Source organism: Globicephala melas, chromosome 3 (genome assembly GCF_963455315.2).
Source record: "Globicephala melas chromosome 3, mGloMel1.2, whole genome shotgun sequence".
Classification (NCBI taxonomy): domain Eukaryota; kingdom Metazoa; phylum Chordata; class Mammalia; order Artiodactyla; family Delphinidae; genus Globicephala; species Globicephala melas.
The window spans coordinates 164222470-164244269 of NC_083316.1; the positions used below are offsets into that span (position 1 = coordinate 164222470).

At 58.1% G+C, this 21800-nt stretch overlaps 2 protein-coding genes across 7 annotated transcripts in view; one reads left to right on the plus strand and one right to left on the minus strand.

Annotated features, from left to right (window-relative positions):
- Positions 1-11253, minus strand: part of PDE4A (phosphodiesterase 4A) — a 45213-nt gene extending 33960 nt beyond the window's left edge. The window contains exons 1-4 of one of the 5 annotated variants that reach the window (XM_060297131.1): positions 11124-11253; positions 10333-10450; positions 5340-5447; positions 4351-4550 (exon numbers count right to left, since the gene is read on the minus strand). In XM_060297131.1, the coding sequence (XP_060153114.1) occupies positions 4351-4550; positions 5340-5387 (248 nt within the window). In that variant the 5' untranslated portion in view covers positions 5388-5447; positions 10333-10450; positions 11124-11253. Of the gene's footprint in view, positions 1-1212; positions 1786-4350; positions 4551-5339; positions 5448-7951; positions 7970-10204; positions 10451-11123 lie in introns of those variants that run through there. The other 4 variants (XM_060297130.1, XM_060297132.1, XM_060297133.2 and 1 more) reach the window with 4 other exon arrangements.
- Positions 2129-21673, plus strand: CDC37 (cell division cycle 37, HSP90 cochaperone). Of its 2 annotated transcripts, none has more exons than XM_060297135.2 (8): positions 2129-2215; positions 17860-18141; positions 18479-18587; positions 18690-18805; positions 18895-19017; positions 19651-19833; positions 19934-20005; positions 21099-21673. In XM_060297135.2, the coding sequence occupies exons 2-8, from the start codon at positions 17875-17877 to the stop codon at positions 21249-21251; spliced, it is 1023 nt and encodes a 340-aa protein (XP_060153118.1). In that variant the 5' UTR covers positions 2129-2215; positions 17860-17874; the 3' UTR covers positions 21252-21673. The 2 variants fall into 2 exon arrangements, with proteins under 2 accessions (XP_060153118.1, XP_030735519.1); XM_030879659.3 differs by lacking the exon at positions 2129-2215 and adding an exon at positions 12098-12910.
- The last annotated feature ends 127 nt before the right edge of the window (positions 21674-21800 follow it).

The following is a 21800-nucleotide window of genomic DNA, read 5'->3' on the forward strand; positions in this document are numbered from 1 at the left end:
AATCACTGTCCTAGGAGCACACAGAGTCACTCTGTGACAAGCACCACATCCTACAGTCAGGGACACAATCACAATGTCCTGGGAGCACATACAGCCACGCTGTCACAATCATAGTATTCCAGTAGCACACACAGTCATCCCATCACAGTCACAGCACCCCGGGGGCGCACTCAATCACCCAGCAAAATCACTGTGTCCCAGGACCACTCGATGTCACTGTCACAATCTCTGTCCCAGAAGCACACAGTCGCTTAGTCACAGTCCTGGGAGCACAGTCGTACAGTCACAATCACCATGTCCCTGAAGCACACAAGTCACACTGGCACAGTCACTGTCCTGGGAGCACACAGTCAACATGTCACTAACTATACTATCCTGGACACACACACAGTTATGCTGTCACAGTCATAGGACCCCAGAACGCCAGGCAGGGCATGCAGCCAAGGTAGCCACAGCTGGCCATCCCCCACAGCTGGAGCAAACTCAGGTCAATGAGAGGGTACCCAACTCCCACTTCATCACTAACACTGTTACCTAGGGAGCCAGGGTCTCCCTCACCCTGTGGTGGGACTGTGCACCCCCTGAACACTGTTCCCTCCCTCTGGGCAGCTACTGAACCCTAACACTCCTGCCCTGAGCGGGGGCTCTGACATAGCACACAGGCCCCCAACACAGGGCTCCCCCAAGAGTCCCCCTTTAGATTACTGACCCCAGCTGCAGGGCAAGTCCATGAATCCCGCTCCCAATACAGTCCCCCCACTCTAGAAGGACCCTGGGAGCACCCCAGCCTGCAGGAAGCATTGTGGTTCTAGCAGGCACCCCCTACAGACTGACCCCTAGGCCATCCCCAAACACAGCGAATCTAGCCCCGTCAAGTGGCACCCAGCCTAGTCACTGTCCTGCACTGTCACCGACGAAGGCTACAGACCCCTAAAGCTGCAACCCTCAACCAAGACCCCGTTAATAGCACACGCAGCATGGCGCCCCCATAAATCGATCTCAGGATCATCTTCCATCTTCAGTACGAAGTCTCGGGTACAGTGCACCACCGGGGGTCAGGTCCCAGACGCCCCCGCAGTAGAACTCCTCCCCCCAGCCCCGTCAGTCACACTGATCCCACCCGCATCACAGCGCCCCTCCGCGGTCAGCGGGGCGAGTTGCGTCCTCTCTGCGCGCCTATCCGCTCCGCGCGCGTCCGCCGCGGAGTCTTACCGCCTGCAACTGCCTCCGCCCGCGCTGCCGCTGCCGGTGCCGGTGCCGTGAAAGGACGAGGGCCAGGACATGCGGGACGTGCGCAAGCCGGGCCGGTCGCCGGTGTCCACGGCGTCGGCGCGCTCTATGGGCCGGTGTGCCGGCCGCTCGGGCTCGGCGCGCTCCGCGCTGTCCGAGTAGCCGCGCTGCTGGATACGGATGGGGGTCCGCGGCTGCCGCCACAGGTGCTGGGGGGGCGGCTTCAGGGTGGCCTGGCCATCCCGGGGCCCTGGCAGAGACAGAGATAGGCTCCTCTCTGAGGGGACGGCCGGGGGCTCCATGGCCCCGGCCCCCACCTGCACACCAGGGGGCCCCGGCCTCTCCAAGCTGCACCCCGTTCAGCTGCGCGCGAGCTGACGCGCCCGGGGCCCCGCAAGTGCTCCTGGCCTCGGTGGGGCCATGGCGCCCCGGGGAGAGACCCGGGGGCGCTACGGGCCGATCGCCCCCGGGCCGGGCGCGGAGGCTTCCTGTCAGCGCCTGTCGCTCTGCTTGATGCGGGGCAGCGCTCTCCGCGCTCGGCGTCCCGCTCTGAGGCAGCCCCGGCTCCCCCGCCCCGTCCCGCCTCTCCCCGCCCCACGCCCGCCGCGGCTGTCAGCGCCGCCCCCCTCCTCCTCCGTCCGGGCCAGTGGGGGGCAGCCACCCGAGGAGGGGGCCCTTCCCGCCCACGCAGAGCCCCGCTCCCGGCGGGGAGGGGGCGCCGGAACTCAGCTCTCTCCAGAGCGCCCTGCCTCAGCCGCGGCGCACACGGCCACGAAGGAGTTAAACGGTTAATCCGCTCGTGAAGGAGACACCCGACTGGTTGCCGGTGTGTCAGTCAGTCCGTCCATCATGGTGGGGGCGGAGCCCAGTGCTGGCTTGTCCTCTTCGCTACCCCTGGCCAGGGGGAGCTTGTGGGAAGTGGTCCCGGTAACACGGATGCGGTCCCTGCAGCGGGCGGCGACGGCGTTCGGGGAATCTCCTTTTGGTGGGTCGGAGGACGGTGATGGTGTGTGTCCGGGGGCGGGATGTGCGCGCACGTGGCCTCTTCCGAGGGATGTGTGTTTTCGGTGTCTGCTAGAAGTGTGTGTGCGCACGTGGTTGGCTGCTGCGGTCTGCCTGTTTACCTGGATTTCGCTGTGCGTGTATCTGCGTGTCTGTGGCTGAAGGAAGTGTGTGCACGTGTGCTGCCTGTTTGGAGGGTGTGTGCCTCTCACAGGGTCTGTTCTGGTGGCCTAGGGTCTGTGCTTGTGTTCCCCCGCGATTGGGTGTGTACTGTGGTGGGTCCGCGCTCGCGGAGCTGTGCACTCGATTCAGCCTCTGTTGTTTGTGGTGTCTGAGGGAGTCCATGTGTGTTGGTGTGTGTGTGTGTGGCCGGCCTGGGGCCACTCTGAGGTGTTACTGGGGTGTGTCCCTTCTGTGTGGCTCCAGGAGGACACCCCGGCTCTGATACCCCGACTGCCCGCCCACCGCTCTGTGTATCGCTGCTCCTTCTAAAGCGCTTCTGCAGCAGGTAAACTGAGGCAGGTCCCGGGCAGCCGCGGGACGCATCCCCGTGCCCTTTTCAGGCGAGTAAACAGCCGCGCCTCCTCCCCGCTGCCCCCGCCGGCAGAGCCCCCCTTCCGGCACCTAAATCGGGAGTCGCCGTGACTCACGCTCCCGCCTCCCCCAGCGCCGCGCTGAGCGCGAGCGAGCAGAGAGCTAGCGGAATCCGAGCGCCCTCCCTTTCCCCCGCCCCGACCCAGGCCGAGCACTGGTGTCGGTGGCTGCCGGGCGGGGGGCAGAGCACACACACCAGTGGCCCGCCCCCGGCCGTTGCGCGCTCGGATTAACCAGCTTGGGTGCAAGTACGCGCAACCAGGCCCCGCCCCCGCGCGCCCCCCCTCAAGGGCTCCCCCCGGGCAAGCCTTGCCGTCTGCCACCGCCCTCCCTCCACACTGTTCTTATTGGAAAAAAAAAGAAAAAACAAAGCCCGTCTCCAACCCTCACAGCCTCTTTTCTCCCCGCCAGAGGGGGCTCCAGGCGTGGGCGAACGCAGAGCCAGAAACGCCCTCCCATTAGCAGCGGCTGGATGTCCCAGAGGCCAGAACTGTCCCCCAGCTTCTCTCAGGGACCCTCCCCACAAGTGCATACTCAAAAAGGCTTCTAGGGGATCGGTAAGGGCTGGAAGTCCTCCCCAGATCACTTGAGGGTCTTGGGCTGGACCAAATTCTTGGCGGGGTGGGGGTTGCTGTAGTCTTGTCAAAGCTCTGGGTGGGGTAACACAGGGTGGGGTTGAGGGTGGGGTCAGGTCACAGCTGGGGCTGCACAAAAAGGAAAGCCCAAGGCAGTGGGCCAGAGCTGGTAGTTGGATCTGTGGCCTGAACTAGGTAGAGGCTAGAGGAATTTTCTTTCTTTTTTTGGGGGGGGGGGTACATTAGACCACTGGAGAGGGGAATGACAGTCACTTCCTCCCCCATTTGGAATTGAACCATTGTACCATGACCCAAGCAGAGACCCTGGAGCCCTCCGACTGAGTAGACAAAGGGGTGGGTGGGGAGATTGAGAGAAGCTGCAGAGAACAGTGGCAGCTGTCTGGCTTTCAAATTCATCCTTGGGCCAAGATGGGGGTTGAAGTGCTCTCCGAGGGCCCCAGATGAGAAAGAGCAAAGGAAGTGCAGTGTGAAGCTGAGCTCTGGAGAAAGAAAGATGCCAGTCCAGACCTCCTCCAGGGTCCCACCATCTCCTTTTAAGGCCTTGAAGAAACTGCATCCTCTCAGAAAGGGAAATAGAGGTGCATGGCGGATTGGTGGGAGGCTCACTCCCTAGCCTGTCCCAGCTCTCTGATTACGGGAGCATCGTTGGGGACTGGAGGGTTGAAACCCTTTCCGAAATCCTGCCCCTTGCTGACTCAGGCAGCTGCAAAATGGAAGAAGGGGTTCCTAGAGGCTGCAAGAGGCGCCTCTTGCGGGGGCGGGGTTATGTCATAACCTGACCCACCAGGCTCCAGGAGAAGTTTCAGCTGCTTTTGCAAAACACAGGGAGCCAGGAGCCTAGAGCACAGGAAAGGGTTGGTGGCTGGACTTAGCCCAGGTGGCCCTGTTCCTCCACCCCACCTCCCAGCCTGGTCCACCTCCTGCCTACCTGTCAGCTTTGGTGATGGAAATCCGCGGGGGGATCAGCAGTGGCAGCGTGGTGGGCCGTGGTGGCAGAGGGACCCCAGTGTCCAAGGGCTCAGGCTCAGCCCAGCCCAGGCCTGGGCCCATGGAGAGGCGTCGGCAAGGGCGTCGGAGGGCAGCCCCGAGCATGTTGGCTCGGCCGGGCTCGGGGGTATCTCGCGGCCTCTGAGGTGTGACAAGGGCGGGGTAGGGGTGCAGCCTGGTCAGGCAGCTCTGAGCCCTTCCCTGCAGTAACATCCCTCCCTAACCATCTGAGATGGTGGCCGATGGGGATATAGGCTACTGTGCCCCTCTCACGTCTTAGCCACTCACTAATGCCTCCCACAGAGGGTCCCTTCTCAGCTCTTACATCTGAAGGGTGCCCGTTCTCAGCCATAATTTTTGTGGGACTCCCTTTTTTCCTCTCACTTGTGTGTGTGTGTGTGTGTGTGTGTGGGCACACCACGCGGCATGCCGGATCTTAGTTCCCTGACCAGGGATCAAACCCGTGCTCCCTGCAGTGGAAGCATGGATTCTTAACCACTGGATGGCCAGGGCTCTGGGCCCTCATGCCTGTACTCTGCCTTTCACTGTGAAACCCCTCTAACACATCACCACCCTCCACGTCCAGGAAGCCCCCTCTTGGCCTAAACGTCTGTGGCCCCCTCTCCTCATATCTGAGACCCTCAAGGCCTCACCCCCAGCACCCTCCCCTCCACCCTACAATCCTCTCCCTATTTGGAAAGCCCCTTGGAAGACCCTGCCTTCTATCCCTGGGCTGAGAGCCCTTAATTTGGGCAGCAGGAGAATATTGAAGTCAAGGGAGTAAACTGAGGCACAAGGGGACAAGACTCCTTGCTGCCTGGGGGGAAGTGAAGCCAGGCTTAGTGAGCAGTCAGTCTTGGTCTCTAGAGGGCTCCCTACCCCCCGTCGCAGCCCAAGCCCCGCCCCCAGCCCGGGCCCCGCCCCTCGCACCTCGTCACCGGTCCGGGCCACCGACAGGACACTGCGACTCCTCTTCATCCCGCCAGCCTAGCGCGCCTTGGGGGCTTCAGGGGCCATGTCGGCCCCGGCCAGCGCCTCCTGCAGGACCAGGCCGAAGGCATCCGCCATTAGCTCCCGGGGGCTCCCCCTGCCGGCTGAGCATGGAAACCGCCCCCGCCCCTCGCCAACTGCCTCTCCTGGGGCGTGACGTCAGCAGGTGGCTGACGCACTGCCTGTCGGTGACGTCGCCCGTCTGTTGCCAGAGCGACAGCTGATGCTCGACTGGGCTCTGAGCAGAGTCAATGCCTGAACTGGCCACTGGGGGGCCGAGAGCCTCCGGCCCGGGTCGCCCCAGCCCCCACCTGTCCTCTTGCGGGGGCTTCTCCAGCCTGGGGATCCCTCAGAGAAGACAGGGAGCTCCCAGAGCCGGCCGCGTGTGGCGCGTGGTCCGAGTCGGGGGCAGGAGGAAGCGTCTTCTCCGAGCTGTTGGGCTTTTATGCCTAAACCCGAAATAGCTCCGATGTGCGGGGGCCGGGTGCAGCGAGACGGCGGCTTGGGCACAGATGGGGGACGCGCAGGCAGAGGCGCGCAGAGACAGACAGGGACGCGTGGAAATAGAAACAGACAGGGACACAGACGCAACTCCCGATTATAAGTGCGCTCTGCTGCCGGCAATCCCTATCTAAAAGCTTGCGGGAGGGGAAGGCTGGCTCGCTCGCTGCACCGTCAACCCAGGCGCTGCAAATTATTGCTGTGTGGCCCGTAGGTCAGTGACTTAAACTGTCTAAGCCTCAGTTTCACCTCTGTGAAATGGAATGATAATCCTTGCAGCGTCTATAAGAGAATGAAATGAGATCAGACCATATTGAATTCTCGAAGAACTGCGTCTGGCACGCAGTAAGTGCTTAATAAAGGCTATTACCATCTGAGCCTGTGGGAGCCTGTTAGAACCCAAGTCAGATCATGTCCCTCTTCTGCTCAGAGCCCTCCATGGCTTTCACCTCCCTCAGAGGAGACGTCAAAGTCCTCAACAAGAGGCTCACACAGTCCTGCTGTCCTCATCTCCTCCCACCCTCCCCCAGGCTCACTCTGCTCCATCTACACTGGCCTCTTGGCTGTTTCTGGACACACCAGGCAAACTCTAGCCTCAGGGCTTTTGCACTTTCTGTTCCCCCTGCCTGGAACTTTCCCCCTTAAACATCAGCAGGTCCCTCACATCCTTCAGGTCTTTAATCACATCTCACCTTTTCAGCATTTCTCCTGGTGTTTCTCTCCACCCCACCCCTGTTTAAAGTTGCTATCCCCTCAGGATTCTTAAACTCCCTTATCCTGCTCTATTTTTTCACAGCATTTATCACCTCATAACATACTATGTAATTTACTTATTACCTGTATTGTCTGTCTTGTCCCATACTAGAATATCAGCTGCAGGAGGACAAAAATATTTTATCTATTTTATTAATATATCCCCAGTGCCTAGAACTGAATCTGGAACATCGTAGGCTCTTAATAATTATTTGTTAAATGTCTAGTTATTGTTTTGAGGACTCAAGAGCATATTAATAATGTTCCTAGGTCTCCTATGGACTAGCTCTTATTTCTTTTTCTTGTCATATAGCTCTAACTAGCACTTCAGTTCAATATGAACTAGTAGAAGTGAATGTAAACGTCATCTCACCCACGTAGTGCTTAGCACCAGGCAAGTCTATGACAGACAATTGTTGAACAAATGGATGAATGTGTAAAGATAGCTTAAAGGTCACCTCCACTTCTCAGCCGGACAGAGCCAGTCCATGTTCTGGGCTCCCACTGCTGTTTGTTCTGCCCCTATTAAAGCACTCATCATGTGGGGTTGTAATTATTTGTATTCCCCACTAGAGCTCTGTGGGGGCAAGAAATGGTACCCATTCATCATGGTCCCCCACACATAGTCTCAATGAATGCTGAGTGAATAAATGAAGGAATGAGTTAGACATACAGAGGAAGAGGCACCCTCTCCTCTGTACGCAGACAGACACATATGCTCAGACAGGCAGAGAAAGGGCCATGTAGTAAGGACCATGCTTAGGCTCCAGTATTACATTGACAGACATGCATTCAAATCCTAACTGTGCCACTTATTAGCTGTATATTTGGGGGCAAGTTGCCCAGCCTCTTTGAGCTTCAGTTTCCTGTAAAATGGGGATAATATTCATACCTATCTGAGGAGGTTGTTGTGAGGATGAATTGAAATAATGCATGTAAGGTTCTGAGCACAGTGCCTGGTTCATAGTAGGTGCTCATGAAACAGTAGCCACTATCTTAATAATACTAACAATTATCACTGTTGTTGACTCAGTGGCGCTGTGGACATACATGGGAGACAGCTACACATTCACAGAGACCTCAATTCCTCCCGTCCTCCCCACTCATCCCGCTGGCCTCCTCGCTGTTCCTCAAACACTTCAAGCATATTTAGACCTCAGGGACTTTGCACTTGCTTTTCCCTCCCCTGGAAAACCAGCCTCAGATATCTTGCGCTCCTCCCACCCCCGATCTCCCTGGCTCTGCTTTCCTTTTGTTTGTTTTAGACTTACAACATTCTAACAAGATATATAATTTACCTATTTTATTATTGCCTGTCCTTTGATTAGGACATGAGGTCAGGATGTTGGTCTGTTTTGTCCCCTGCTGGATCTCCAGGACCTAGGACAACACTGGTATACAGTAGGTACTCAACAAATGTCTCTTGAGTGAATGAATAAATCCACTTGACTCCTTCACCTCCTTCACCTCTCTGCTCAAAGTCACCTCCTTTTAGAGGCCTTCCCTGGCATGGATGCCTCCCCCAACCCCATCACCCTCTGTTTCTCACTCATCTTTACTTCTGTTCTCAGCACTTATCACCCCTGAGGTATCATGTTTATGTTTCTGCTTGCCCCCACCCCTTAGTTCCATGAGGGCAGGGGATTTTTCTGTCTTGATCTAGGGCCAACTTCATGTACACGTGACCTAAGCAGTCCCACTGAGCCCCATGCTTAGAAGGTTTAATGCACTGCTGTTGTGGTCTTGAAATTCTTAATAATTTTAAACAGGGGCCTTGCATTTTCATCTGGTCCTGGGCTCTGCAGAATTCTTTAGCCGGTCCTGGCTGTACCCTCAGCGCCCATAACAACTCATTGTAGATGCTCAGGGATTTGTGGAAGGAAGGAAGGAGGCCAGGGAGAGAGGTAGAGACACACATGCCACCACTGTCTGGACACCTGTGCACATTTGCAGAAATCATCTCTGGCAGAAACCTGGGCATGGGACACAGGGCCTCAGAAACTGGCCTGAGTGCCCAGGTGGACGGGAGCCGCTAAGCCTGCCTTCCCCTCCCCTGCGCAGCAGCCAGCTGGCGAGGGGTTCCAGATGGCAGAGCAGGCACCAGGCTCAGGCTGAGAAGAGGCCTCTTCCCCCATCCAGCTTGTCAGCGTCCCTGGCCTGGCCTGACAGAGGAGCACTGGCTTCACCCAACCTCCACTGCCTTCAGAAGGACAGGGTGATGGGCAGCCAAAGAGGCATGGAAATGAGGATGAATACCCTTGTCCACAGCTTGCCCCAGACCATTCAGGCCTGAGGAGGTACAATGACTACCCAAGCTCCATGACCTGGAGCTGGGAAGGACTCTCAGCCCCTCTCCCCACGGGGCATGCGTGTGTGTGTGTGTGTGTGTGTGTGTGTGTGCGCGCGCGCGCGCATGCGCGTGCACCTGTGTGAAAGTGAGACTTTGTACACAGCTGTCCACATGCAACTGGACAGGTGGAACTCTCTGGGAGTCTGAGTGTTGTGTAGTTGAGACTAGACCATACCTACAGGAGTGTGTGTATGTGACAAAGTGACACCATATCAGTCTATGTGGGCATGAGGCTGGCTGCGTCTCTGTGTGACTCTGAGTATGTATGTGTGTGGAGGCGGGGAGGGTACATGCATGTGGGTGCAGCGGGAAGTACACTGGTTAGAAATGTGGATTCTGGGTTCAAATCTCTGCATGGCCACCCAGTAGCTATGGGGCCTCAGGCACACTATTAAGGTTCTCAGGCTCCAGCCTGTATGTGGTATGTGATTACGTTTGTCTGGATCAAAGTCTGTGTGTGTGTGTGTGTGTGTGTGTGTGTGTGTGTGTGTGTGTGTTTGAAGAGTAATGAAACTCCTCTGGGAGGTCTTCCTGGATACCCAACCCAAAGTAGACCCCTCCATTTTTCTCTCTTGTCACAAGCTATTTCTATCACCGTCCTAATCACAGTTTGTTGTTATATATTTATTCGTTAGTTTATGTTGTTTCTTCTCTGTTTTCTCTACTTAATATCAGCTCCATGGGCGTAGGGGGTTTTCTTCTGTTTGCTATTGTGTCCTGAGCACCTAGCACATAGTAGGCATTGAGTAAATACTTGTTGAATGGATGAATGCAGGGCTGTGTCTGTGTGGTATGGGGAGAGAGATGGGCACTGGCTGGGTGTCATGGGTTCCTGGAGGGACCTGTGCTCAAGTCTGGTCTCTACTCTCTTCCATTCCCCGCTGTTCAAAACCATTCCTTCAGCCACCCTCACCTGTGTGGGAATGATGACACCCCGTCAACTCCCTTATTGCCTTTGACGACATCTTTCCCTTTTCTGGGCCTTAGAGACTCACTCGCCTCATCCGTAAAATAGGAGAGAGGATGGATTGGTTCGTGATAAGCCTCCTACCTGATCTAAAGTGCTATGAAAATAGTCTTAATCTAATCCCCTCTTTAACTCATTCAACATTTATTGAGCACCTATTGTGTACCAACCACTCTTCTAGACCTGGCCCTCCCCTCATGGAGCTGAAAGTGAACCAGGAAGGCAGATACAAACCGTAAATCTCATTTAATCTTGAACATCCTTCCCTGCAGTCACTCTCTATGCCTCGTGAAATTTTAGTCTTCACAGTCTGAAATAACCGTGGATATTTCTCTGTTTACACACTGATCTTGCTCCCTCACCAGTGTCCAGGGTCAGCAGAGCAGGGACCCAGCTGGTCTTGTTGGTTGCTGTAGCCTGACAGCCTGGTCACAGGCTGTCTGCACACAGTAGGCTCTTGGGAAATATGTGTGAAATGAGCTGTAAAATAAATGATGGCGTAATGGCAGACTCGCATGCATGACCTCCCCGAATCCTGGGTGTGTCATTACCCACTTTGCAGATGAGGAAATTGAGGCTCAGGAAGGCAAAGCCGTTTTGCCCAGTCCCACAGCCGCAGCTAAGCAGTGTGTGGCTATGGGATGCAGCAGAGGAAGCTTGGGAGCCTGGAGGAGCATTCCCAGTCCCCCACCCCCACCCCACAGGTACAAGACGCCCAGCAGGGGGTGCGCTGATGTGGGGAGGGCGGTTGGGAGTCCGAGGGGCAGTGCAAAGCAACTCAGGGGTCTCTGTCTCAGTCTCCCAGGCTGGAGATGCTGTGTTGTCAGGAGATTAGTAAATGCTTGGCGCTGATCGGGGAGCTTCCGGCGCCCTGTCCCCAATTCTGGGAGCTGGGGCTCCTGGGACCCTGTTTCCCTGGGGCCAGGCAGCTCCGGTCTCCGAAGCCAGGTAAAGACCCTCGCGCCTACCCGGGAATCCGGCATCCGGGGTCCTCCCTACATACCCTCAGCCTGGAGGCCGGCCTGAAGCCCTCAAAGGGCGTACAGGGAGCCCCTGACTTTCTTGGGGGGCGAGGGAAGCCCCCCCCGTCCAGACCCCCTCCCTCCCGGCGCCTGGTCCCCCTCGCCACCGCAGCTTGTGGTCCAAAGCTTACCTTGCAGGGGGGCTGGGCAGGGGATGCCCCGCCCTCTCCGGCCTGAGGGGCGGTAGGGGACGGGGGTGTCCAGACCGTTTGTTGCTGGTGCGTGTGTGTGTGTGTGTGTGTGTGTGTGTGCGCGCGCGCGACAGAGGGGGGAGAGAGAGAGAGAGAGAGAGAGAGAGAGAGAGAGAGAGAGAGAGAGAGAGAGAGAGAGAGAGAGAGAGAGAGAGAGAGAGAGAGAGATTGTGAGACCCGCCGAGATGTGGGTCCTTGCGCGCGCGTGCCCGGGACTTGACTGCCGCTGTGATGCTGGACTGCCGGGGCTGGAGGGGGAGGAGGAGGAGAGGGGGACTCCCCCGCCCCCGCCCGCCTACTCGCGGGTTTGAATGGAGCGCGAGGGGGAGGGGCGGCAGCAGGCGGGAGCTTTTGTCCGAATGGCCCCTCCCCTTCCGTGGGCAGGGGAATCCCCCACACCCGCACCCTTTTAGAGACCTTTACTCCAGTCGCTCCACCCCCTCCCTCCAACGACCGCTCTGGGGGAGTTTGGAAGAGGCTCCCTTCACCAGGAGCCTCCCGGTTGAAGCTCCTGCAGTCCACCCTGTCCCCCCAGCGCCCTTTAATCTGAGATAATCCTTGCCCTAGGCTGCAACGAAGCCTTTTATCCCGGTGTCACAGCGTGGATAGGGATGTATGAAAATGTGTGGCTGGGGTCGCCCAAGCTCAGTGTAATGGAGTCCTTAGCGCCCGGGACGAGGAAGGGGGCGGGCGCTGCGAGCAGTCCTAGAGTACTTCAACGGGTCAAGACCCCCCGCCGTGCTCACTGCCAAGATCCACCCCCACCCCCACCCCCACCCGGCGCGAGGCCAAGAGCACGGGCCGCTAGTTAGACACTAGCGACACCCAGCGGCTGCACGGGGGGACGCAGTGGACAGGCTCCCGAGGCCAGTTAGTGTGGTCCGGGTGATTCCAGAGGGGGCGTGTATGCGCGAATCACCGCTAAAGAGGCAGAAGATACGGACGCGAGGGGTAGGCTGTGATCCGAGCCCGGGAAACACCAGCCATTAAGGCAGGGCTACATCGCGCCCACCTCCGACTCCTCAAGGGCAGGGCCATATCCTTCCTTTACTTAGACCCTCCCAGGGCAGGGCCCTGTACCCCTCGGACTGGGAATGTCCGTTCCTATCAGGCACAAAGTTAAGTTCCTCTTCACAAGGGGCGGGAGCGAGGTCTTCTCGCCGAGGCCCGGCCCCAGCAGTGGGCTCGGTCTGACGTCACTGCGGTGTGGCTAAGGGGACAATCCTCTCCCTCAGTCTCGCCAACTGCCCCCCTCACGGACGCCGTAAACGCCCACCTTGGGGCACCGGGAGAGAAGGGGAGCTCAAGGTTGGAGAAGCCACCCGTATACCCCTAGGAGGTGCCTAGCGGAGGCCCCAAGCCCGATGGGGTGAGGTCTCGGCGAAGACTTCGGGGAGCCGGAACACGTGCGCAGGGGTCTTTAAGACCTCGGTCGCCAGTGCCGCTGCCGCGGTTACTAGGGATGTGACGTCACGCGCGGGCGGGGGCGCCCGCGTCCGGGCGGAAACGGAAGGGGCGGGGCTCTGCGGGCAGAGTCTGTGTGGTGCTACCGCCGTAGCCGCCGCTGGTGCCGCCGCCGCTGCTGCTGCTGCCAGAGCCGGAGCGGGCTGGGCCGCGGAGGCAAGATGGTGGACTACAGCGTGTGGGACCACATCGAGGTGTCTGACGATGAAGACGAGACGCACCCCAACATCGACACAGCCAGCCTCTTCCGCTGGCGGCACCAGGTAGAGCGCGCGCGCCCAGCGCCTTCCCCCACTCTCGGGACTCCGCTTCAGAGTTCTGACTCCTGATACTGCTGGGGGCCCAGCCATTGACACCTGGGTTTCCCACCCTACAGTCTGGACTTTCAGAATCGCCCGGGGTTCCTTGATTCAACTCCGGGGCAACAGAATTGCCGAGACCCTTGAGTTCCTTGCCCGCGATCCTGGGCCCTCCCCCCTCCCCCCTCCCCTTCCAATTTCTTCTTGGAACTCCCAGTTGACCCCTAGGGCACCTTCTTCACAGTTTAGACTATCAAGACAAGCTTTGGACGTGCCCCCCCAATCCATTTGGGACCTTCCACTTACACCCAGAATTCTACCTCAGAATCTGCACCCTGAACCTTTCGGGTACCCACTTATGATCTTGGATGTCCCATTGGCCCCTCCAACCCCCAGAGTTCCCAATACTTTAAGTCTAGTCTGTGACCTGCCTTTCGGAATCTTGACGGTGATTCACATTTAGATCTAGAGGTTCTGCTCCTCTCAATAGAGCAAGGAGTTCTGTCCTCCCCCGAGATTTCTGTTCCTGGCCTGGGACTCCAGCCCACACCCAGGACCCCTTCCCTAGAACGTAGACCGGTGCCCCACCAGGACCCTCAGTCCCATCTAGGACTGGAATTTTGAAACCTGGTTCCCCTTCAGACTGAACCACCAGCTCCGCCCTGATGGAGCATCCAATTCCGGCTGCTCTCCTTCAGCCTCATGCACTGTAGACCCAATTTCCTATTGCATCAGGAAACCCTACCCACGTGGCGTCCTGCCCAGCCCGAGCCCCTGCCCCTACTTGGTACTGCAGGCCCAGTCACCGCCCACCCCCGAGACAGGCTTCCTGTAGGAACCTCCGCCAGCATTGGAATGCCTCATTCAAACCCAAGTCCAGGACCTAAACCCACCCCAGCTTCCTTCTGACCCCAGTTTGGTCTGCTGTTCTCAGACACCCACACTGACCCTGCTTTTACCAGGAACCCTCCCAGTCTAATTCCAAATTCCCTGCCCCTTCTTTTACTTATTTTCCCCAAATCCAGACCCCAGAATCCCAAGTCTGTGTGTTCTCTCACCCCTCTCCCTGACCAGCAGCGCTCTCAGGCCAACAGAATGGCTCTCATGAGACCTAATGTTCTAATCTGCTCCACCAAATCAGAGCTCCTGCACCCACATTCCTATGCTTGTTACACTCTCAGACTGAGGGCATATGTCTCTCAGAATCTTCCAGTTAGGAATTCCTCACCCCACCTTCCCATATATCAGCTCCCAGTCGTTTATCTAGAAGCTTCTAGAAGGGCCCTTCCCCATCCTGCCAAGACCCAGCATTAGTCCCTACATCTGGTTTCCAGTCCCAGTTCCAACCCATTCCTTAAAGCAGCAGCCTCCTGGGTAGTGTCTGCCGGGTGGGCCCCTGGAGTGTAAGGAGAAAGTTCTAGCACTTCTCTTTCTTGACACGTGTAACATTTTATTATGAAATATTGAAGATCTCTGCAAGCTCTCAAGGCAATTCTTGGGAACACCTATTTCTGTAACATAGTTAATCTATATCACCGTGGGGAGGACGGTTTGGTCCTGCTGAGTTGGGAGTCTTCCCGGCTCCAGCTCCAGCTCCCTGGCTCCCTTGCCCAGAAACAGCCACCAGTACTAGTTTCTTGTGGCTCCTCCCAGTGAGCTGTGTGGTGTCCAGGTTCTGTGAGCCTTGGGTCCCCTGTCTGTAAGGAGGGCAGTGATACCTGTGGCCCCTTCTCGCTGCCAAGGCTTCTGCCCTTCCCAGCCTGCTACAGCCCCTCCCGGAGGCGTAAAGCTCAGGCCGGGCAGGCTGCCACCCCCAGCAGCTCCAGGAGGCCTTTATTTAGCTTTGGCCTCCCTGGCGGCTGCTCAGAGGATGCCGGGAAGATTCTGATGGCCGTCCAGCAGAAACCAGCAGTGTGGTAGATTCCTGCTGCCACCCAAGGCCAGCTATAATGCCATAAGGCAGCAGGAAGGCTCCAGGTGACACAGTCCCATCGTGGAAAAAGAGAGGTGGCAGAGGCCACAATGTGTCCTCCGCAAGGCGAGGGCCTCATCCGAGTGGGAAAAGTGAGGCTCAGGGTTGGCCATGTCGGTCCTGTGGGGCGTTAGAGAAGGATTCAGGTCTCCCACTTCTCACCCACCGTCTTCCTGGCCCTGTGCTAGGGCCTCTAACAAAGCACAGAAGCAAGTTAGCGGACCATTCTGGTGGCCGTGGCCGTGGCCGTGGCCATGACGGCGGTGATGACAGTTGAGGACACGTATACTGAATGCTGTGTTGCAGGCAGTTTCCTGGGAGTAACTCATTTAGTCCTCAAAACAACCCTGTGAGACCCCATTTCATAGAGGGGGACACCAAGGCAGGGAGAGATATGAGACTTGGCCAAGGTCACATCACCAGTAAGTGGTGGAGCTGGGCTGCTCTGATGATACAGTAACAACTGCTCCCAGTTACCAGTTATAAGCATTTACTGGATATCGAGCTAAGCACTTGAAGTACATTTTCTTGTTTGAGCCCCAGTATAGTCCCCAGAGAGAGACAGATTGTCCCCTTGGACAGACAGTAATGACAGTAGCCAACGTGGGAATGGTGCTGACTGAGCACCCAGCACGGCTCTGGACTGTCTACTTTTATAACCTTTTTTGCTTTTCCCAGTGCAACCTTGGCACTATTGTCTGCATCTGACAGATGAGGAAACTGAAGTTAGGGGATTGGCCCAGGGACACCCGGCCATTACATGGTGGCTGTGAGATATGACCCCAGGTCTGGTGCCCCAAGGCCTTCCACTAGCATCTCATCACGTCATCTGATGATCACAGAGGGGCCTTTGGGGCTCAGTGACTCTGGGGGTCGGGCACTTGGGGAAGGCTTTGTCGAAGCTGAGACTTGGGGACAAAGCAGATGGAGTAAGGGGAAGAGAGTTCCAGGTGGGAGGAACAGCATGTGCAGAGGCTAAGAGTCAGGAGAGAGCTGGTCCATTCAGGGCTAGCATCAACCACAGGGGCCGGCATCGGCCTGCGACCCAGCCCCCCAAGGAGCCTTGGCCATCTGGCCAGCGTGGGGCAGGGGTCTGGGGTCCCCTCTGAACCCAGACACTCCAGTTTGAGGTAGCAGGGAGGGCTGTGGTCAGACAGGTACATTTCAAAGACTCCTGTGGCAGGTTCCGAGCCTGGATTGGGGCGACAGCGATGGAAGATGGTGACACCTCTCAGGGTTCAGTCATTGGTCTGGGTTGAGCAGGCACTGCTGGGAGCCAAGCAGGGTTGGAGAGTGACAGGGCCCAGTGATCTGATAGGGGTCGGGATGGGGGACTGAGGAGATGGGGTGCAGTGGAAGAGGAGGTCTGAGGAGTGGCGTCTAGGGTAGGGGGGGACAGGAGGCTGGTGGGCACTAGGCTGGGCTCAGGAGGGCCTGCTGGCCTGGAGACAGAGCTGAGCGGGCCTCTGCAGATCCAGGTGCAGCACCCGGGGTGGAGCAAATTGGAGAAACAACTGGAAATGAAAAGTGTCAGGGGAGTTTCCTGGTAGCCTAGTGGTTAGGATTCTAGGCCTTCACTGCCGTGCCCCGGGTTCAATCCCTGGTCGGGGAACTGTGATCCTACAAGCCACGCAGCGTGGCCAAAAAAAAATAATGTCAGGATTTGGTGGCAGAGAGGGAGGGACAGGGCTCACAACAGGCCTCAGCTTGGGACAGGAGGCAGGGGGAGGCTCTTTGCTGAGGGAGGACACAGCAGAAAAACAGGTCTGGGGGGCTCCGGTGGGGAGTTCAGTTTGGGGTACAGAATTGGAGGTGCCTGTGGGACACCCAAGCAGCGGTGGCTTGAGGGGCGTGGTGGGCGCAGGAGGGTGCCTGAGTGTTACTGAGGGTGGCTCCAGGGAGGAGGGGGAACCTGAGACCCTGGGGAGGGGTGAGGCCTCTATCCAGCATCTTATTACTTTATTACATCCAACAAGGCTTTCCTGAGTCCGTACTGTGTGTCAGGCCCAGCTCTGGAGGCACAACACCTTTGTGGAGCCAGTATCCTTGGAGGAGGACAGTGCCCGAAACATGATAAATAATTGTCACAGGCTGTTGTCAGGTGACAAGTGCTGAGGAGGAAGGTCAAGCAGAGCAGGGTAGGGGGAGGTTGAGACCTTCATCTGGGTGGTCAAGGAAGGCCTCATCTGTAAGGGACTTTTTTTTTTTTTTTTTTGCCGCACTGCGCAGCTTGTGGGATCTTAGTTCCCCAACCAGGGATTGAACCCGGGCCCTCGGCAGTGAAAGCACGAAGTCTTAACTACTGGACCACCAGGGAATTCCCTGTAAGGGACATTTGAAGATGATAAGGGGGACTTCCCTGGTGGCCCAGTGGTTAAGACTCTACACTCCCAATGCAGCGGGCACAGGTTCAACCCCTGATCAGGGAACCGCAATCTCGCATGCTGCAGGGCGCGGCCAACGAATACATAAATAATATATATATTTTTAAAAAGAAGATGTTAAGGATGCCGGGGTGGGGGGTATCTGGGGAGAGAACATTCCAGGCCAAGGGAACAGCCAGTGCAAGGGCCCTGAGGTTTGAAGTGGGTTCGAGAAAAGGTGAGGCAGCCAGTGTGGCTGGAGGGAGGGGGTGAGCAGGAAGAGGTGAGGCCATGGAGGGCACGGGACAGATTGCGCACGGCCCTGCGGGTCACAGGGAGGACTTAGGTTTTTGCTCCAAGTGAGGTGGCAGCCGTAGAGGGTTCTGAGCAGAAGAGGGACCCGCCCTGGCTCAGGTGCACCTGTAGGAGCGAGAGCGGGAGCTGGGAGTCCAGCACACGGAGGTTGGTGCTGACATTCTCCGGGGTCATTCCAGGTGCAGCTGTTGGGGTCCTGGGCCTGGGGCTGGGGTCAAGGGACAAGCCGTTCCGCAGAGTGATGGGCCGTGCCTGTCCCACAGGCCCGGGTGGAGCGCATGGAGCAGTTCCAGAAAGAAAAGGAGGAGCTGGACAGGGGCTGTCGCGAGTGCAAGCGCAAGGTGGCCGAGTGCCAGCGGAAGCTGAAGGATCTGGAGGTGGCCGAGGGCGAGGGCAGCAGGGCCGAGCTGGAGCGGCTGCAGGCCGAGGCACAGCAGCTGCGCAAGGAGGAGCGGAGCTGGGAGCAGAAGCTGGAGGAGATGCGCAAGAAGGAGAAGAGCATGCCCTGGAATGTGGACACGCTCAGCAAGGACGGCTTCAGCAAGGTGTGCGAGGGCCGGGCGCGCTCGGCAGACGGTGGCAGGTGTGGCCGAGGGGACTGCTCAGGTCCAGGGACGGGTGGATGGAGGTGGCGGGTGAGGGGATCATGTGTGGGGGCCCAGGCAGGTGCGGCACCCCACCGGTACCCCCCCTCTGATCTGCCCGAAGGCCCTAGTCCGAGGCCACACCTGCCACGCCCACGCTCCCGCCACGCTGATGTTCATGGCGCCGTCACCACCTCCACCCTGGATGGGATGGGCGCTGCGGCCGCGGCCCACCCGGCCACGCTTGAGGCGCCGCACAGCCTCGCCCCAGCCCACTCCCCTTCTCACCCCACCACAGAGCATGGTCAATACCAAGCCTGAGCGGGCGGAGGAGGAGTCGGAGGAGGTGAGGGAACAGAAACACAAAACCTTCGTGGAGAAGTATGAGAAACAGATCAAGCACTTCGGTAAGTTGGGCCCAGGTGGGGGCCCGGTGGGCGGTGCACGTGACAAGGGGCTAGCCTCTGCCTCCAGGGCCCTTCCAACACCTTGCCAACACCTTCCCGCAGGCATGCTCCGCCGCTGGGATGACAGCCAGAAGTACCTGTCGGACAACGCCCACCTGGTGTGCGAGGAGACCGCCAACTACCTGGTCATCTGGTGCATTGACCTAGAGGTGGAGGAGGTATGTGGAGCCCGCCCTCGGGGCTGGGGAGGTTTCGGCTGTGCCCTGGGTCCGCCACTTGGTGGCGCCGTGCTTGTTTCCCCTGGCAGAAATGTGCGCTGATGGAGCAGGTGGCCCACCAGACCATCGTCATGCAGTTCATCCTGGAGCTGGCCAAGAGCCTGAAGGTGGACCCCCGTGCCTGCTTCCGGCAGTTCTTCACCAAGATCAAGGTGGGGAGGGGCCGGCGTGGCCAGGGCGCAGTGGAGGGCGGTCCTCCTCAGGGAACCAGCCCGCGGTCCACTGGGGGAGACAGACATGGGTTTACTTGGACTCAAGCCCCTGTGATCAGTCCTCTCCTCAGTCAGGAGAGGGCTGGGCCACGGAGGAGCTGACGAGTGGTCGGCTCCTGGGCAGATTTGGAAAGCCGAGCTGGCACGATGTGCTGAAAGTCCTAAGCTGGGGTGAGGGCCAGAGTCAAGGATGCCTGTGGGTTTCTTACCTGAGCACCTGAAGAGCAAAGCTATCCCTGCTGAGCTGGGGGAGCTGCAGGACAGACTAAGGGGTGTGACCGGGAGCTCCGGGGTGGCTGTGTTGCATTTGAGATGCCCGCTAAACTCCACAGGAGGACCCGGAGGAGGTGGGTGTCACGAGTCTGAGGTTCAGGGGCTTGTGCGGGCAGGGGGTCGTGAGCACAGAGGTGTAAAGTCGAGCTCAGAGGAGGCAGAGGAGAGCCCTGAGGCCCAGGGTGCCTGTCAGTCAGTTCAGGAGCAGATGCAGGGAGCCCTGGGGCGTCTCTGAGGACCTGCAGTGGGGCGGTCTTGGCTCCCCCAGTTCAATCCTGTGCACGCCCCTGCCCCCCGCAGACTGCTGACCGTCAGTACATGGAGGGCTTCAACGACGAGCTGGAGGCCTTCAAAGACCGCGTGCGGGGCCGGGCCAAGCTGCGCATCGAGAAGGCCATGAAGGAGTACGAGGAGGAGGAGCGCAGGAAGCGGCTTGGCCCCGGCGGTCTGGACCCCGTCGAGGTCTACGAGTCCCTCCCTGAGGTGCGGCCCCCTGGGCCCTGGCGGGCAGCAGGCAGGCAGCCAGTGGGGTCCCCAGGCTCCCTGGGACCCAGGCCCTGACCCCACCCCTGTGCACCCACAGGAACTCCAGAAATGCTTTGACGTGAAGGATGTGCAGATGCTCCAAGATGCCATCAGCAAGATGGACCCCACCGTGAGTAACTGCGCCCAAGCCCACCTGGGCGAGCGATGTGTCTCCCCCGCCCCCTCCAGCTCTGCTGCCCACATCATTGGTAGAAGTGTCCCTCCTGGGCTTCTCAAAGGAACAAGGGACGTTTTGTCACCGTGTGGCCAGCACACGAGGCAGCCAGGCTTTGTGCCACCTGCCCACTTACATTTATTGAGCACCTACTGTGTGCCCGGCGTCCAGATTGAGTGTCCCTGTCCCTGCGGGCTGTTGATGAGCACACCAGCTGACCCCACCTTTGCCAGCAGCTCAGAGTGGCCCAAGGAGGGGGTCCCTTTCCAGCCTCAGTTACCTCATCAAACCACTTTCTCTCGATATTAACTCACGAAATCCATGGGGAGGGCTGAGCACGTAGTAGGTGCTGGTAAAAACAGCAGTTGTTTCGAGCAGTCACCGCGCTGGTAGATAAATACTTTGAGTCTTGATAGACCTCGGTTTGACCCCATTCCTGCTGCCTGTCTCACCCCGTTGGCCACACTGCTTTCCTCATCTGTAAAAAGTCTAGTCGCAAGACCTGGCCCAGGGTTTCTAGATGCTTCTGTGGGAATGAACATCTAGACCAAGGGTCTTCCGGCTATGGCTTGCAGGCTCATTGCCTGTCTCTACATAAAACTTGATTGGAATGCAGCAGCCAGGCTGGTTTATTTTCATCTTGTCTGTGGCTGGTTTTGTGCTACAACCATAAAGTTGAGGCATGATGGGTTGAGAGGTTTTGACAGAGACCATAGGGCCCGCAAGCCAACGATATTTACTGTCTGGCCCTTTACAAAAAAGTTTGCTCACCCTTGTTCTAGACTACACTGTTTAAACTTGAATTAAAGTTAAGTGAGCTTTAAAGTTCCCCTGCACCAGCCACATTTGAAGTACTCGGTAGCCACACGTGGCTGGTGGCTACCATATTGTACGGCACAGATTACAGGCCATTTCCATCATTGCGCGCAGTTCTTTGGTAAAGCTGTAATCTAGAAAGAGCAGGAAGCAGGCTCGAGGATGTGCGGGGGACAGGTGGGCCACCAGAAGATGGCAGCCCAGCCTCACCAACCCACCCTTCTCCCTGCAGGACGCGAAGTACCACATGCAGCGCTGCATCGACTCCGGCCTCTGGGTCCCCAACTCCAAGTCCAGTGAGGCCAAAGAAGAGGAGGAGGCGGGTCCCGGGGACCCCTTGCTGGAAGCCTCCAGTCGGGGCGACGAGAAAGACGTCAGCGCATAACCCACCTCAGCTGCTGCCCGACTGCCTGCAGGCCCCTGTGCGCCCCTTTTCAGAAAACAAAAATAGACACCATCTCCCCAGCTCCTGGCTTCCTCCACTTTGGCTGCTCCCACACCTAGCCCGGAGGGGCCTGCCCACCCCCCTCCACTGACCCCACTCCCTGAGCGCTCATCCAAGTCTGCTTTGAGTCAAGGGGCTTCACTGCCTGCAGCTCCCCCACTTCAGCATTATGCCAAAGGCTTGGGGGTCCAGGGAGGGGTAGAGGTTGCCAGGCTGGTCCACAGGGTATGGGTGGGGTCCCCAGCTGAGGGCCCTGCCCCAGTCACTGTGGGCTCCCGTTTTCACTGTTCATCTGCTGTTGAGTCTCCTACATAGTAAACAGCAATTATCTTCCAATAAAGGATTTCAGATGCTCCGCGAGACCTCAGGAGGGCTGGCACAGCTCTTCTCTTGCAGGGTGGGAGGGAACCCTGGTCAGTGTTGGCGGCTGGGCTTGTGATGCCCCCAGCTTTGACCTGCAGCAAATGGGCAATGTCCTCCGTCCTCACT

Coding starts and splice junctions, on each gene's coding strand:
- CDC37 (XM_030879659.3), top strand. CDS start 12,809: ATGGTGGACTACAGCGTGTGGGACCACATCGAGGTGTCTGACGATGAA. Junction 18,142..18,478: donor GCAAGGACGGCTTCAGCAAG/GTGTGCGAGGGC, acceptor ACCCCACCACAG/AGCATGGTCAATACCAAGCC. Junction 18,806..18,894: donor TTGACCTAGAGGTGGAGGAG/GTATGTGGAGCC, acceptor TTCCCCTGGCAG/AAATGTGCGCTGATGGAGCA.